Source organism: Vanessa atalanta, chromosome 10 (genome assembly GCF_905147765.1).
Source record: "Vanessa atalanta chromosome 10, ilVanAtal1.2, whole genome shotgun sequence".
Taxonomy (NCBI): Eukaryota; Metazoa; Arthropoda; class Insecta; order Lepidoptera; family Nymphalidae; genus Vanessa; species Vanessa atalanta.
Genome location: NC_061880.1, coordinates 621,685 through 638,389, shown reverse-complemented (window position 1 = coordinate 638,389; position 16,705 = coordinate 621,685). Strand labels below are relative to the sequence as shown.

At 35.1% G+C, this 16,705-nt stretch overlaps 3 protein-coding genes across 7 annotated transcripts in view; 2 read left to right on the top strand and 1 right to left on the bottom strand.

The window, feature by feature from the left end:
- The window catches only part of LOC125067111 (liprin-alpha-1), a 144,018-nt gene extending 139,213 nt beyond the window's left edge, over nucleotides 1-4,805 (top strand). For all 5 annotated transcript variants that reach the window (XM_047675498.1, XM_047675499.1, XM_047675495.1 and 2 more), the window contains 5 exons: nucleotides 43-245; nucleotides 339-497; nucleotides 644-758; nucleotides 838-1,111; nucleotides 1,308-4,805. In XM_047675498.1, coding sequence (XP_047531454.1) covers nucleotides 43-245; nucleotides 339-497; nucleotides 644-758; nucleotides 838-1,111; nucleotides 1,308-1,403 — 847 coding nt within the window. In that variant the 3' untranslated portion in view covers nucleotides 1,404-4,805. The remainder of the gene's footprint in view (nucleotides 1-42; nucleotides 246-338; nucleotides 498-643; nucleotides 759-837; nucleotides 1,112-1,307) is intronic.
- Nucleotides 4,806-5,784: 979 nt separating this feature from the next.
- LOC125066894 (ribosome biogenesis protein BMS1 homolog) lies at nucleotides 5,785-9,935 on the bottom strand. Its single transcript, XM_047675207.1, has 2 exons — nucleotides 8,958-9,935; nucleotides 5,785-8,374 (listed from the first exon to the last, which is right to left on the bottom strand). Exons 1-2 carry the CDS (start codon nucleotides 9,859-9,861, stop codon nucleotides 5,832-5,834), a joined length of 3,447 nt encoding a protein of 1,148 aa, XP_047531163.1. The 5' UTR covers nucleotides 9,862-9,935; the 3' UTR covers nucleotides 5,785-5,831.
- A 381-nt stretch (nucleotides 9,936-10,316) lies between these two features.
- Nucleotides 10,317-16,705, top strand: part of LOC125067015 (protein Aster-B-like) — a 36,484-nt gene continuing 30,095 nt past the window's right edge. The window contains exons 1-2 of the mRNA XM_047675381.1: nucleotides 10,317-10,508; nucleotides 11,359-11,481. Coding sequence (XP_047531337.1) covers nucleotides 10,465-10,508; nucleotides 11,359-11,481 — 167 coding nt within the window. The 5' untranslated portion in view covers nucleotides 10,317-10,464. The remainder of the gene's footprint in view (nucleotides 10,509-11,358; nucleotides 11,482-16,705) is intronic.

Genomic DNA, 16,705 nt, shown 5'->3' with positions numbered 1-16,705 from the left:
CGGGCGTCCCGGGACCCCACTGACGCCGCGTCCCGTGTGCAGGGAGCGCGACTACCGGCACGAGCTGCTGGGTGAGGCCATGCGCGCCGGCACGCCCTTCGCGCTGTGGAACGGGCCCACGGTGGTGGCGTGGCTGGAGCTGTGGGTCGGCATGCCGGCCTGGTACGTGGCCGCCTGCCGCGCCAACGTCAAGTCCGGGGCCATCATGTCGGCGCTCTCGGACCAGGAGATCCAGCGGGAGATCGGTGAGCTCACCGTGACAGACTAGGACTCAAAAAAGTAAAACGCACGGTAGCCGGTGTTTTTTTTATTCCTCGGTCCGTGGTATCTGTCCTCAGGCATTAGCAACCCCCTACACCGGCTGAAGCTGCGGCTGGCTATACAGGAGATGGTGTCCCTGACGTCCCCGTCGGCGCCCCGCGGAACGGCGTGTGCGGCGCTCGCCTTCGGGGACATGAACCACGAGTGGATCGGCAACGTGTGGCTGCCCTCGTTGGGTGAGAACACTTTGCTCGATCGATCGCCCAGGCGCACGCATGATCGAAGATATATTTCTTCGATCGACAGAAACCTACTCCGAAACTAATTCAAGCGGTGCACTAATTCACCTCGAATAATCGACTAAATAATGATAATCTTTCAGGCCTACCTCAATATAGAACGACGTTTATGGAGTGTCTGGTGGACGCGCGGATGCTGGAGCATCTCACGAAAAGAGATCTTCGGACTCAGCTGAAGATGGTCGACAGTTTTCACAGGTAAAGCTCCGACGTCGCCCCGACCGACACCGGTCCGGCGCCGTCCCGCAACCGGCCCTACTTTACCCCCCGCCCACAGGACGTCGCTGCACTTCGGCGTGGCGTGCCTGAAGCGCGTGGGCTACTCCGTGCGCGCGCTGGACGAGCGGCGCCGCGCGGCCGAGCTGGTGGCGCGCGACGTGCTGGTGTGGACCAACGAGCGCCTGCAGCGCTGGCTGCTGTCCATCAACCTCAAGGAGTACGCCAACAACCTGTCCGAGAGCGGCGTGCACGGCGCGCTCATCGCGCTGGACGAGAACTTCGACGCCAACAGCATGGCGCTGGCGCTGCAGATCCCCACGCAGAACACGCAGGTGGGCCGCGCCGTGCCGAGGCAGCGCGTATATTATTCTTACGGATACGTAAATACTTTTAATACTGTCGTGTCCCGCAAATAAATTTATGAGTAAAAATGTACAATTTAAATAAAATCGTAGCCATACTCATCGATGACTCCTTCCACCGACGCATCCGTAATCTATCCCTGATCGAATCGATGCTGCGTTCCAGGCGCGACAGATCCTCGAAGTGGAGTACAACAACCTCCTGGCGACCGGCACGGAGCGGAAGCCGCGCCCCCCGCACGACCACGCGCCGCCCTCCTGACACCACACCATCAACTAGGCGTCCCCCCGTCCCCCCCGCCGACGCACCCAGCTCGTGACGTCACGTGACGAGGGGAACTGCGGGTTTGAATGGGTTGCGTAAATGCGACGCGTACGTGCTATGAAAACATACGTCAGGTCGTTCGTGTGGATGGTGACATGCGCGGTTGAATTCTTATCGGTTTGTCCATCGGAGAATTATTCGATGTGGATGAGATATCATTTTATGTGTTACTGAGGAAACGTAAAGTTAAAACGTTATCACAAGTTTCGTTGATGTAAATTGAGCTCACGATCGGGAAGCCAGTAAAGATTGTAAATATATTGGTTTATTTATTATTGTAATTTATTTAATGTAGGATTGTGCATGATCGCCGGATAGGGAATTGTACCGCTAAATGAAGTAAGTCTCCGATTGTATGAAGTTTGATAATGTTCGTGGTCGGGTTGTCCTTTTGTAATATGGCAACACGCTTAGACACAATAAATAGGCAATATGAAAATTGAAATTGGTCTTGCAAGACAATAAAATATTAACGTTAACATTTCTCCATTATCTAGTCAAATTTGAATAATACAGATCTTTTTCCAAGCTAAGGTGTTGCCAGATTTTTAAGAGAAAGTGTTGTTACTACAATAAACTCTCGTCTGTGTATAATAACTATTGAATAAAAATCGTTGTAGCGTAACGCTTTATATTATAATATATTTAATTAATGGAAGTGCTCCGAGGGTAGTTTTACAATGTACTTAACGTGTATTCCATATTATATTTATTATTACTGATAATGAGGAAACTAAGGTAAGGCTCTGCGGTGTGTGTCGTGCGAGATATATTAACAGATGAAAAAAAAGCGTTCCGATTTGTTTAGGAAGAAATTTAAAATTTTTCAAAACTATTCGTTCGTCCTTGTCAAATTCTCGACCTCATTGTTTGTCCTGTAAAGTTGAATCTTAAGTATTTTGCAGACGGTATGCACTGTAACAGAGTCGGTAGTTGGAATGCGACGATAAGTCTACCAAGTGCCTCGCCGAGGTCAGTGTACATATAGCTTTACATAGAATAACGTGTGCCTCTCTGTTCGACCCATAATAATCTTTAACTAATGTACTTAGTAATATACATCTCTTAAAACGAAACTTTATAGAAATTTTCTTTCACATTTCATGTTACCGTTAATGTGCTTATTTAAAAGTTGTTAAGTTGGACAGTGCTCAGAGCAGAGAGCATTGTGGACGTGACACGATAATCGAAATCGTAAAATCTTCATAACAATTGCAATAATAATCAGTATATAATATTCTTATACGACGCTCGAGGCTCATACTCGACGATTATATATATAATACTAAATTAAAAAATGATCACAATGATTATTTCTTGTCACCTCCAAAGTGCCTTCTGTTCTGGATCGTAACTGTTTTGACAGTATTTTTGTGTTCAGTATATTCTTATGCATTTACGGCTTAGAGTAGATCCATTTATAACTCCCGCTAGTGTTACGCACAGACGGCACACACATACTAGTCTCGTGTACAGTGTTACTACATCGTTTTATAATCTTCTATTTTATTAAGTACCTTGTAGCGACATGGATCGTAGCTATGGTATATTTTGTTAAGCGTTTACAAATGGTGTTGGACGTGTAGTTTGCGATTTGCAAATAATAGGGCTCGGCGGAGGTGCTGTTGCCATCGAGACACGTGACTACATTTCTAAACTGACAATAATATTTGAGCGAGACACATCTGACAATGTCAAGATGACGTAATCTTAAAATGTTACCTCTGGTAAAAACATATTTTTAATTGAACTTCAATACTCAACAGTTCCTCCGCCGTCCTTAGCTCGATTGTAATCCCAATAGCTAATGAAATAAAGTATATAATTATATAGCTAACCGATTTTACTTTGACGGAATCTTTATTAGTAGCGAATACGATGTAAATATGGTTTCTAAATAGCGTTTATATGGAGTAGATATGAAATGTAGCAATATATAGCTAGGATGTGTTCAAACGAAGTTGTTTAGTTTATTTCTATTAATTTTATGCTTAATTAATTATTTATTAACTAGACAATTTAAGTTATTGCTAGCTGGCAACACTCGACGAAGCTACACCTTTTTCAATGAATACCTCATTCGTGTATGACACTAACGGTTGTCGAAATCACAATTTTTAGTACTTTTTTAATTTAGCGCAAAGGTTAAGGGGCGGAGGCGCCTTCCGCCAGGAGTTCCAGTTCCAGTGACTTGTATATAATTGTGACAGTATTATAAAGATAGTGGTTCGCTTGTCTGATGGGATGATATTAGAATAATTGTAACCGAACTCGACGGCCCCAGTCGTCGAAGTGATCACAGCTGATTAGGAGCGATTTGTTTAATGTCGAGTTTAATAAGTTTTCGATTCGTCCAGTATTGTCGATGAAGTTTGTCGCCAGTGTCGGGGCCCGTGAATTACTAATTTACCGAAATTCAAAAATCTTAAGCGTTAAATTACTTTTTTATTATTCACTTAAAGAAATAAAGTACGATTTACTTTATTGTTTATTAATTATTCTGATATTTTATTAATTGTAAATTGATTAATTACACACAATGTTATCCTTTGTGTATTTACGTTCACGGGTCCTTTTTATTATTAGTAAATGACTTTTGATATCAATATAGAGGTGGCTTAATAATCGTGACATGCGAGTAAAATATTGTTTGCATACTTGTAGAAGAACAAAGGTGTGTCCGACGCGCGGCGTCTCGATATCATTGGTACACATCATTCGTTTCATTATATTATATAAAGTTTATATAGCGACTACATAAAGTTTTATATGCGACTGTAACGTGTTTACGAGATATGAAGTTACTCGTTAGATAGTAGCTTATCGGTGTAGCTGCAGTTTTGTATTGGACCCGCTCTCCGAAACTCCACAAGTGCCAACTCTAGACGGACGCGGCTCAGACATTCCACTCGTGCGACGCTCGCGCTACCAAAGAGTAAAGTTACCTTCACATTAAGGAATTAATGTATCATAGGATTCTAGTGAAACTAAATTGTCGAATGTATATAATTTTGCATATGTGTTAAATAGCTTCGTATAGTGGAGAGTATTTAATTGAATTCGTACCGCTAGTATTCCATCCTGTGACGTACGAGCGGTAACATTCCAGGCTTTGTGTAAGTTATCGCTTTCCGCCCTCGCCTATGACGTCGTTACAGGTATCCGTGACACAACAGGGCATCGCGTTATGTCGAAGTGGAAATTGTTATTGTAGGCAGTGATTATTTTGACCAATGTAATCTGAACTATGTAACGTTTGTAAAGACATTTACTGAACGTGCGATGACGACATACGTTATGCATTATGATAAGAGGTAAATACAATTTACACGATACTAAGCGCTTTGTTTCATTTACGACCCAAAAATCCTCAGATATTTATTTGTCTGTGCCGTATAAAGTTGACAGAATTACAAAGTTCTTTATTGTTATTGCCATAAGTCTTGTCTCTTTTTTTTAATACTCTCTAATTAATTGAAGGGTACCCAACATTTAACTAAAGACATTAAGATGATTCTATAGACAATTACTACTTTTATTAACTAATTTGAAATATTCCTAATATAAAATATTATTAGTTTTTAAAATGGCTGCTTTGCCACTAATGTGCTAAATATTCTGCCCAATGTCACGTATATTTAAGTGAAATGAAAAAAAAAAAAATGAATTCTTCAATTCTAAGCTGTATACTAGACCATAGATAATGTAATTTAAGTAATCAATGAAAAGTGAACATTTAATTAATTTGATATCAAGTGAGGGTTTAACTTTGGAAGAAAAATATTCGATATTGACCAAAAAAATGATCACCTTCTAAACTACCTAAATTACAAAGTAAGTAATTATTATTTTCATATTTGCTCAACTTACAATGCGAGAATAAGTTAGTTTGAATAGTGGAACCGCTTAATGACTGAATTAGAGATCAACACAAGATGGAATGAGTTCATTTATAACTAAGTGTATACGAGAAAAAAAAAACCCCACATGTAGGATCCTCTCCATATACCATTTGCATTTTCATGTTGACATTTGATAATTGATCGGGTGCATTTTTATTTACAATATTCTTATTGAGTTTATATTGTGAATCACTAATATGCATAAAATTTAAGTATTCCATTATCAACATTATTAAAAAAAAAAACATTCGACATGTTTTGAGTGAAAAACATCTATCCTAAAACCGAATGAGTTACCAAGTATTTTAATAGATCCAGGCATTTTAAAATTGAATCATTTTAAAAAAAATCTAATAAGGTTTGGTCACTCCTTCCAAAATTTAATTTATTATTTAGTTTAGATTTCAAACACGATACAAATTTGACATTTTTTATTTTATTTTAAATTGAACAAATAAGCGTTTCACATTTGTTTCTGCGATTTATTCGACATTTTACTTAAATGCCTACAAATTTTCTTCTTCATCTCCTTTTGGCGTTTTAATTTACGCCATTCGACTTCTTCTTGTTGTTTCTTATACTTTTTCATTTTCTCTGACGTTAATTCTTTATGAACTTCTTTCTTCTTCTCAAAGTTAGTTTTCAACATTTTCATAACATTAGAAACTTTCTGTTCGTGTGGATTCTTTATGACAGCTATTCTGTTCGAGAACTTCTCTTTTGTATTCGTGTCCGTTAATGTCATCGTCTTTGCTTTCGGTTTTAGCCTGTAAGGTAAAGCCTTCTGTAATGCTTTCGGTATTACTAACGGCTTAAACACCTTAGGCTGCCTGACAATGTCAGTGTACATTGAATCGTTATTTGCCTCATGTTTAATATTACGTTCTCGCTTCAGCTGACCTTTCGTTTTCATTCCCTCCCAAGCATTCTTATTACCGAGAGGCAGTAAAAGATTAACTACAGGCGCGTAAAATTTGGTGACATCTACTTTAAACCAAGTCCTGCAGAAAATAACATCACTCATAAGTATTTTATCTTCAAAAGTGGCGCGGAATGCACCTTCGGGTTTATTTAAAGCTTTTTTAATCTGTCCTCTGATACCGGATACAGTTTTAACTCTCGCTCCTTCGAATTTCGCAACTTCAAGAGTTGTCGTAAACATATCTTTTATGAAAGCTGTTTTTTTATAAATTTTTAAAGGTGTTCCGACTAGTTTTAGTTTTTTCATAATCTGCGTGGATTTATTTATTTCGTTAACACTACCCGTTGCTGCTATTCTGAATCCCAGTTGTTTTATTTCATTAGAAGCATTATTGACGGTTTGCAACGCTAAAAAACCTGAATTTTGCGGTGTTATCGGACCGTAGAAGTGCATATTACACGTCACATGTTCAGGGGTATATTTCAAATACCTGCATTTCATATCGTCCTCGATTTTAGAATATATTGGTAATGTTTGGAATCGGCGCCAACCAAGGGATATGATTAGAGGATCATTTGTTTTTAGAATTTTCTTATACCATCTATGTTTTTTTGCTTTGCAAGACACAAATCCGATGTTCTGTTCAGCCATGTTTAATGCGCCTATAAGAAGTGGATAACTAGAATCGAAGTTCGTAACGAACTCTGAAGGCATATTTTTGAATAGCATTCTAACATACAAGCCAGGTCTAAAACCTTCTACCTCAATTCTTAAACCATTGTCTAAGTTTTCGAAAACTGATTTATTTAATTCAGATTGCTTTAGTGCCTCAGCTTTTAGGCTTTCGTAGTATGAATGATCTCCTTTGATTCTATGGTCATCTGGATTGTCGTATTCGGCGTCAAACTTAGCCTTTAATTTTAATTTTTTATTAAGAATTTCTGACTTAGTATTGTCAGCTTTTCGTTTAGATCCAACTTCCTCTTTCGAGGGATCCGCTGATTTTTCTGCATTAACATGCTTTTCGCCTGTTTCTAAATCTTCAAAATCTCCATACATTTCGTCATCACCATCACTGGCATCATCCAATTTCAAAAGTTCCTCAGCATCTTCATCCGCAGATCTCTTACCAGTTACAAAATTATTGATTATAATCAGTTTGTATGTATCTTTGGTCCAATCTTTTAAATTAGGTTTGTCTAAAGAATAAAAGAATGAACATTCATCATGATCTAATTGTTCCTTCTCCATATGTTTCTTTTTCTGAGAGCTCGTAACTTTTTTAAAGAGACCTCCAATTTCTTCGTCATCACTATCATCAGTGTCTTCTCTCTCTTTTGTCTGCTTTGTTTTGTTCCCAATTTCAAAATCACCATATACTAGTTTCATAATGTTCTTAGAAGTCTTTTGTCGCTCAAAATATGCCATCGTTGCTTTTTCACTTAATTTTTCTTTCCATTTTGTATTATAATCTTCCTCTTCGGCTTCGGATTTTTCAGAGTCTGAGTCGTCTGAATTTGATTCATTTTTACTTCCTTTGGTTTCCGTCTTTAGTTTACCCTCATCATCATCATCATCTTCATCATCACCTTCTTCTTCTGAGCCAGAATTATTATCCCACGGAAGTTTTGAGCTTATCTTGGTTTCTTTTTCACTTTGGTCTATACCACTATCGTTTTCAGAATCACTTTCATCGCCGGACTCATTTTCGTCAGAACTATCCTGGGTTTTACTGTGTTGTAAGTATTCATCATCCTTGACCATATCTGGATATATAACAGCACCTCCACTAAAAAGTTTTAGACCAGTTTCCTGCATTTGCTCATCAACTGTTTCCATAGTTTCTACAACATTTTTTAATAAAGCCTTCTTTTCATCTGCTTCTTCGTTTTCTTGTTTATGTGAATGGGAACCCTTAAGTTCAATATAGACTGCATCTTTATCATAAACTATACCACCTACACCTGAGAAAGGTGCATATATTTGTCTCTCTCTTTCCATCAAGTGCCTTTTTTTCTCACTGTTTGGCAATGGGCAGGGATCTGGTAAATATGACAATTCACTTATCTTCATATCACCAACACCTAAAAACAGAACATACAACAGCTTTTATAAAAAAGTTTGTAAAAGTGTAATTTTATTATATAATGATATCTTATTCAGTTAATAGTAAAACTAAAGAATTATGCCGAGACCCACGGCCATTAAGAGGTCTTGAGGCTCCGGGGAAACAAAGAAATGGAGGCTCTTAATTATTTTTCAGATATATTGAACACTATTTGCCAGTCAAGTGTTTGACTAGTTTATTGCAGAACAAAATAAGTTCCTTAAAATTCCTTTTAAAGATTTTATATAATTATTTTAATATTAATATTTTATTATAAAAAAAAAAAACATATATTGTGGAGGCTACAGGTAAACCGCCACAAATCCTTAGTATACCACAAAATTAATAACCAATAGAGTAACATAAACTGAAATAATATCAGTTTAGATATAATTGATAAGCTATATCGGACTCAATGCAGATTCGACCAAAAATGAGACTAACAGATCTCAGTTTTTTATACAGATTATAGTAGATGGAATAAAATTATTAACCTATTTAAATATGAAGTACAACATGCTTTTATTATAATAACTTTTTAAAAAATATGGTATAATTACCTGCTATATGAACAACAGAGTCTTTCATCATTGGTACTCCCCTGACATACCCATAGAGCACCACATCTCTGTTTACTTTGGGGTCCTTTCTTATACTCTCCTGACTTGTGATGTCTTCCAGTCGATCAGCCAACAAATAGGCATGAGTCATCCTCCAGCTAAGAGGTCTAAATTTCATCACAGATATGAATCTTGATAAATTTTTAATTTCATTTCTCAAATACTCCCCGTGAAGAATACCAGAGAGATAGAACAACTTGGCTCCAGAGTAAACTTCAGTCCAGAACCGATGTTTCAATGTTTTTTTAGTCATTTTAAGTTTCTTAGCATTCTTTATCATGTCTAGATGAGTTAAAACACCCATTATTTTGGGCATACCGTGCACTTGACATATATTCAAGAACTCGAAGATTTCCATTTCGAAACCGAAGCTCGCGTCGCAAAGCAGCAGGACGAGGTCGGCGCATTTAGCAATATCAATCATCGAGTTAATATCATTGTTGCATTCAATCAAAGTGAGGCGTCTTTTTTTCGAAGTTACTATTGTTATGGGCCCATTTGTATTAGTCACGTTTGTTTTAATAAAACTTTTAATGAGGTTATTTATAAGAGTTGTTTTGCCAACTCTCGGAGGACCGACGACCGCTACGACGATCGGAGGCGGGTCCAAAGGGGTCTTGTCTACTTGAGGTATGTGCTGTTTCTTGGAAATAACATCTTCTCTGCGTCGGAATTGTCTTTCAGCCCGAACTGCTGATTGAATAGCAAACGCTTTCGGATTTCTTTGCCTCGCAGTTAGGTTAGATTGATCCACTTGATTCTTCTTTTTCTTTTTCTCCGCTTTTCTTCCAGCATGTTTAGCTCGATGTGATTTCTTCTTGTCAAATATGGCATCATCAGCCATACTGTGCGAGCTAAATCGAATATTATTTTTCAAAATAAATTCACGTGTTGTCTTCTCACATTGACATTGTTGTCATGCATGACATAATGAGATTGATCAGATTGACACTGACATTAAGAGTTCAGACAGTATATGGCGAAATTATGTTCCTAACCAAAAGTATAAATGCTCATTAAACCATTCTACTTCACTTATGTGTTAGATAATAATTAAGGTCTTAATTAATATAAGATATATAAAAAAGTACTCACAATGTATAAAAAATTCAAAATTAGAAACTTAAACAAATTTTCATCTTAAAACTATACGACATAATGACACACCCATGAAACAGTCTAATTTTGTGAACATGAATTAATTAACCGTTTACGTTAATTAAAATATTAGAATTGAAAATGTTAACTATGACCACACTTAACTTATTTTGACACAGATAACATTTCCAACTGTCAGTGATGCACCGCGAATCAATGTTGTATGATTGACCTATTGTGTTTTCGTGAAAAAAGTCTTCAATTTGGATGATGAAAGCAAAAAACGCATCTCTTAATGATTGCTTGCGAGTGGAAGAAAGGAAAGTGAACTAAGCCCATTCTACTTACTATGACTACCTCGGAACTGGAGAACCGAAACATCGCTATTTCCATGTTAGTATGAATTTAATTGTTGTCCTATTTCACGAATCACTATTTAATATTAATCTAGATATCAAAGTTTATTTACGACTTGCTATCGTTCATCGCCAGTATTTATTTGTGACGCGTTAATTTAGTTATAGGTCATCGATCCTTGGCCTGTGTGATAAAAAAAAGTCAATAAAATACTTAACAAAATAAATTATCAAATGCAACAAAGGTAGTAAGTATCTTTGTTCAAAAAAAACTGATTATTGAGGTTTCATTGATATTTTGTTAACAATATCTTATCAGATGATTTGAGTTTAATATTTCCAGCAGATAAAGCTTTCTATATCATAACTATACAAAATAAACTCTTAAATTTATTTAAAAAAAAAAATGCGAATACTTATTTAAAAAAAAAAAGTTATTGTATATATTTAAATATTTTATTGTTAGAAAATCTGCTCATAGGATGGCAACAACAGACAATTAATGCAATTATAAATTATTTAATAACTGTTCATGTATTACTTCTACATTGAGTAACAATACATTTGACTATTAACATTAATATTGGATTTTTTCATAAATTAATTTATATATTAAACTACTTTGTAAAAGCTGTCAGATATACGGTACTGATAATTATAGTTAGTAGTGTTCTCAGTTCATGAAACAATGTGTGAAAACATGAAATGATCATGTTTTCTACAAATTATAACTTAAACATTGAATAAATAATAAATTTAACTTTAATAATATCTAATATTGAGTATGATAATTGGATTTTTCTGTATAAATAATGTTATGTGTGCACTGTGTAATAATATCAGTGATATAACTTAACTTATTCAAACATCTTTAATTAAATTTATAGGAGAAAATCAGTGGAAAATCTAGTGATATCGTCCCAGGATGCCATTGGGCAGAGCATTAGCCAAGCCCTCAACTTCTCTGGAGTAATCACACAACCTAATCAGGGGTTGCCGGAACCTAACAAGTAAGTTCAATTATTATTATTAATAAACAGAGCCTGATTAATTAACCTTTTATGACTTTTCCTACAAATGTTGTATAGGGGATGATTTGTAAAACTATTCTCTGTCTTTTTCTTTCTAATGTTAAATCAATGATGACAAAAAGAGAGACAGTGATCAACTAAACAATGGGTAAACAAAACTTATAAGTCAACTTGGTGCAAGCTTTGTACAAGCCTGTCTGGGTATGTACCACCCAAAAATAGTCTACTACAAAATACGTAGATATTTTGAGTTCTAGTTTGAAGGCTGGCTAAGCCAATGTTACTACAGGCACAAGGGGTATAATATCTTAGCTCCCAAGGTTGGTGGTGTATTGTCAATGTAAGGAATGATTATAATTTCTACTAATGCCATTCTCTAAAAGCCATGGTGACCACTTAACGTCAAGTGGTCCATAATTATGACTAGTCACTGTTAGAATGAAGTTTAGAGATTAAAATTTTGAGTTTTTTTTTTAAACTAAAAGGAATAAGAACTAAACTCTCTAGTTTTTCCATATTTTAACTCATTGGGTAATTTTAAAGTGACTTTTGTATTTAATTATTTGCCATACTGGATTTGCTTACGAAAGGACATGCATATTTTGTCAAATACTTTATTACTTAAAATCTAAATGAATATAACTTATCTAAATATGTGAAAAAGGTAATATGGTGAATAAATCTATTAATTATAAAAAAAACAGCCTACAATAAACATACAATAAACTGATAACAACTCATCATATAACGTCAAACCTCCCCCCCCCCCCCAATAATGTTACTGTGAATTTTTCAAGCATGTCAGCTAATATCCTAGCTTTAGTTTTTAAAATTGTGTCGTATAAATCTAAAAATTTGCGCCAGAATGCTAGTGGTTCTTAATATAACTAACTCCAAGGAATCAGTATGACGAAAAACAGACAAATGCTGTTCAAGGCCAAGCATGCGCCAGCTCGTCTCGTAACAGTTGCCAAATCGTATCACTGCGTTTAATTCACTTAAAATTTGATAGCCTATTGAGACAGTTTATCATTACCATACTTTTTCAATATGAAAATATACGGCTGATTAAAAAAAAAATAAGTTTGTTTCGTCATTGCAACTGAACCAAAATCGCGTAAGTATAGTATGAAAAATAAAAGGATAGTCTGAATTTTCTTAAAAACAAAGGCTTTTATCGATGCTTTGTGTATTAGTGCATTTTCCGCTTCATTTGTCTTGGTGTGTAAAAATAATGACATGAGTCAATTAGATAAATAAAGTTTAAAGAGAGTATTTTTATTTTTAAGGGTGCCTTTTAAATCAAAATGTCGTAAAATCCTTTATTAATGTTCCTCAGTAATAAAAAACGAAGTTGTCTAAATATAAGCTGTTCGTATGAATATACGCTATTTTATTTGTAATATCTAATTAATAGGTATATAAATTATTAAAGTAAGTGTTGGATGTTTATCACTCAACCACGATATAAAAAAAAATTCGGATATAAAAAAAAGGGTAATTAAAAATATTTTGTCGGAAAACGGGTTCTTATTTTAAAAATTAAAAATGTTAACACCAATACAGAATGGCGGCTACAATTATTCGTGTAAATAGCACTAATTAAAAGTTATGTTTAATATGGAGATACCGATAAAAATGAAGAATTTATCAGCATCACAAAAGTAACACATATACTATATCGAGCTTTTTTGCCCAAAATATTAAAAGTTAGACTCCTTTAACTTATTTTATGTATGACGCCATTTTTGTTAAATAGTTAAATTAATAGTTATTCAATTTTAGAGTTAAAATATGGAGCCTAGAAGAAGTGTCATTATCATTATTATGTGTATATTACTTGAAATTGTTCGACATATTTATACAAATAACCACGTGACCAAACATCACACGGTTTACATTTAAGGTTCCGTACGTTTTATTTATGTTACGTGCATGTATATTTTTTACTATTATGTTCTAATTTTTTTACGTCTCTATCTACACAGGTAGCATGGATAGATAACTTTGTTGTTTTTGATTAAGTTTTATACTTATTTTATAAAAACTGACACACTAAACGACAATTGATAAATTGCTCTATGTCCGTTCGTTCTGTGTACTGACGCCAAAAACCGAGATTGCGAACGAACGAACGAACGCCGAACTGAAAAAAAATACCTATATAAATATTTGCCACTCGCAGTGATTAACGCAACGCATGTTGAAGCTAGACGTTGTAACTATTTCGTTCACAGATAAACAATAAGTGAATTATGCTATATATAACCTCTTTGTTTAATTTAGTAACGAATATATTTCGCCTTTCGGAAGACGTTTATTTCGTTCTTAATTGGACTCGCGAACATCCAGTCTCTACCGATGAGTAAAATTGTCTATAATTATGATATACTTATTTTAAATATTCCATTATTAACTAATATGAATATATTTATTTTCGTTACAACAATGATTAGTCGTAGTCGCAATAAAAAAGTTATCTTGCTATGAAATTATATCTTATCGGTAAACGACAGTGTGGAATTAGCACTAACGGCGAAGTGACATCTAATAAAAGTATAATTGTGTGCTGAAAATGAAGTTGGAGGAAACTGTCATGGAACAAAAGGATTACGGTGTCCCGTTCAGCGCCGCGTGGAAAGATATTATGTCAAGGTATTTTTGTTATTGTCTGACAAATGTTTGACCCGGGAAAGGATTTTGTTCAAGCTCATATGGGCTGTCAACCGCTCAGTCTTCTACCGCCAAACATGAATACTTTGTATTGTTTCAGTCTGAATGATAAAGTAAACCAGTCTAATTATATAAACGAATAATTAAAAAACATATAACGTCTAAGATTTTAAAGTATTGTATACGGTGTACTAACGGCGTAATGTTTATTATCAAAAATCATATTATACTTAATCAAGTAGGCTTTTACAAGCACTTTTGAATCGTCATTTAACAAACCATTTTAAGTAAAGCTACCACCGGTTCGGAATGTAGATTCTACCGAGAAGAACCGACAAGAAACTCAGTAGTTACTCTTTTTCAACATCTAAAAATACAGTCATGTTAGTTAAATACAATTATACTATATGTATGTTATGTCTCCTGCTTGGAAGTCAACAAGCATTAACTCCACGCTTGTTTTTTTAAATATTTAGTTATCAACAAGATAATGTGTATTTGGTTGCAATAGTGCAAACACACGTTCGCAATAAAAGGGTAACTTAGTTGACAATCACAAAAATGTGTAATTGAACATACCGATTTAATTCTTATTTTATTTTACCTTAATAACATTAAACGGTCGATATTACTTCAAAGACAAGATTAAAATTGGATTGACTGTTTATAATATGAAATTATCCCGTCATAACTGGACCGATTATGACGGGACTTTCATTGGCATATAGCTGATGTAATAAGGAGTGACTTATATTTTAGAATTATGTATAAAATAATAATAAAGTCACGCTGCAATGTCTGTCTATGTCCAGTACCGCACACAGCCCTCGCGCATGCCACTCCGCTGTCACGTCGGGTTCCTCCCACCAACGACTTAATATCACAACATCTGCCTATTTCAGAATTAAAAGTTACAGTAAAATCTATGAACTGATCAATAATTTTTGTGTTAAATTCAAACGCACACGAAGTCGCGGGCACAGTACTTACTAGTACTTAGTAAAATTGATGCAAAGTGTAAACAAAAAGACGTCAGAATAATTATGATAAAGTTTTCGCGGTTATCGATTGACATAAATGCTAGTGTTACTGTTAAAGTAGCTGTTCCACGCGTTTTTACTTGGATATTATATAATCTGTCTTTCGCGGAATTTGTCATCTAACGGAAATGTTTATTATTTTTTTTTCAAATTTAACGCGTAGATAAGATAATCGTATTCGATCAGAAAACAGATTTACATACATACATATGAATTAGTATCGATTAGTAAAGATGATCTTTAAACAAAATTATGTTTGAACGGAGGATTAGAGTTGATATCCTTGCTATTTCAAAAAGATTGTCAGAAAATCTTGTTTTTTTTTTGCTGGAGATTTTTGTTTATAACACTATAAATCATGTAGATTTTATTTCCTATTACCGAAACGACATAATGTCTCTGATAAACATTAACCAAATTATTCACTTTTCAATTCAGAAATACAAATACGCCAAAGCATGATATTAAAGTTTGACGTTGTGCTCATTTGATATTTGGATAACAAGATGCATTGTGGTAATTCTGTTAAAATAATGATTGTGATGATGTCCTGACTGCTTTAGGCTATGGCAGCTATTCTCAAGGGAGATTATCGAACTATAGGACATATTAAATTCAACACAAGAGTATTTTCATTCACTCTCATGATACAATGGAACGCCAAAACCGACACAAATAAAGTCATTTTACTTTCAAAGCATGAGATTTAAAGCACTAACAAATGTCAAACTCCTGCCCTCTTACACAAATATCTTGACAGAAAAATACAGACACTAAGACAACTAAGGACACACAGTCTACAGCCTTATCATATTGCCTTTACAAGCTAGGCACTAGACACTAAACCCAAGTGTAGACAGCTGTGAAGTATAACAGAATACACATTCATCCTTGTGTAAATATTTAATGTTGTGGAAATAATAATGTAACGATTGATGAACGTACTCTTAGGTGAGGACAACTCACAACATACTATTTATAAGAATATATAATCGTATGACCGCACATACGTCCATCCGTTTTCACACAAAAAAGCAGTGTTAAGTGCCTCTACAACAAAAAAAAACTCGTTCGTGAAATAATTGCGTGCAAGGCCAACTGTTCTGTTGTAACTAGCAATAGATCGAGTTCGCGTACTGCGGGAAGGCCGATAAAAATTAAACAATATGTTTAAATATTTAGGAAGTGTTAATAGTAACAGCGACATAACTATATATTTACATATTCGTGATAAAAAAATATATATTTTTTAAAAATTTTGTACATATAAAATGCTTTGAAAGTTGATAACATAATATTTTTAGCATTGAATTATCCTAGAGAACTGTAGATTTTTTTTGTCGTATTGCATTGGATGAGCAAATGGGCTACCTGATGTTAAGTAGTCATCACCGTAGTAATTTTGTGTTGAAACTCGACGACAGATAAGTGAACGACAAAGAGAGGAACAAAAAACATATATATGATTATATTTGTAATCTTCTATAAAG

What these genes read in the sequence shown, in the direction of transcription:
- LOC125066894 (XM_047675207.1), bottom strand. Translation starts at nt 9,861, where the DNA reads ATGGCTGATGATGCCATATTTGACAAGAAGAAATCACATCGAGCTAAA. An exon ending in CTCTGTTGTTCATATAGCAG is followed by an intron (nt 8,375 to 8,957) that starts GTAATTATACCA and finishes TTCTGTTTTTAG; the next exon opens with GTGTTGGTGATATGAAGATA.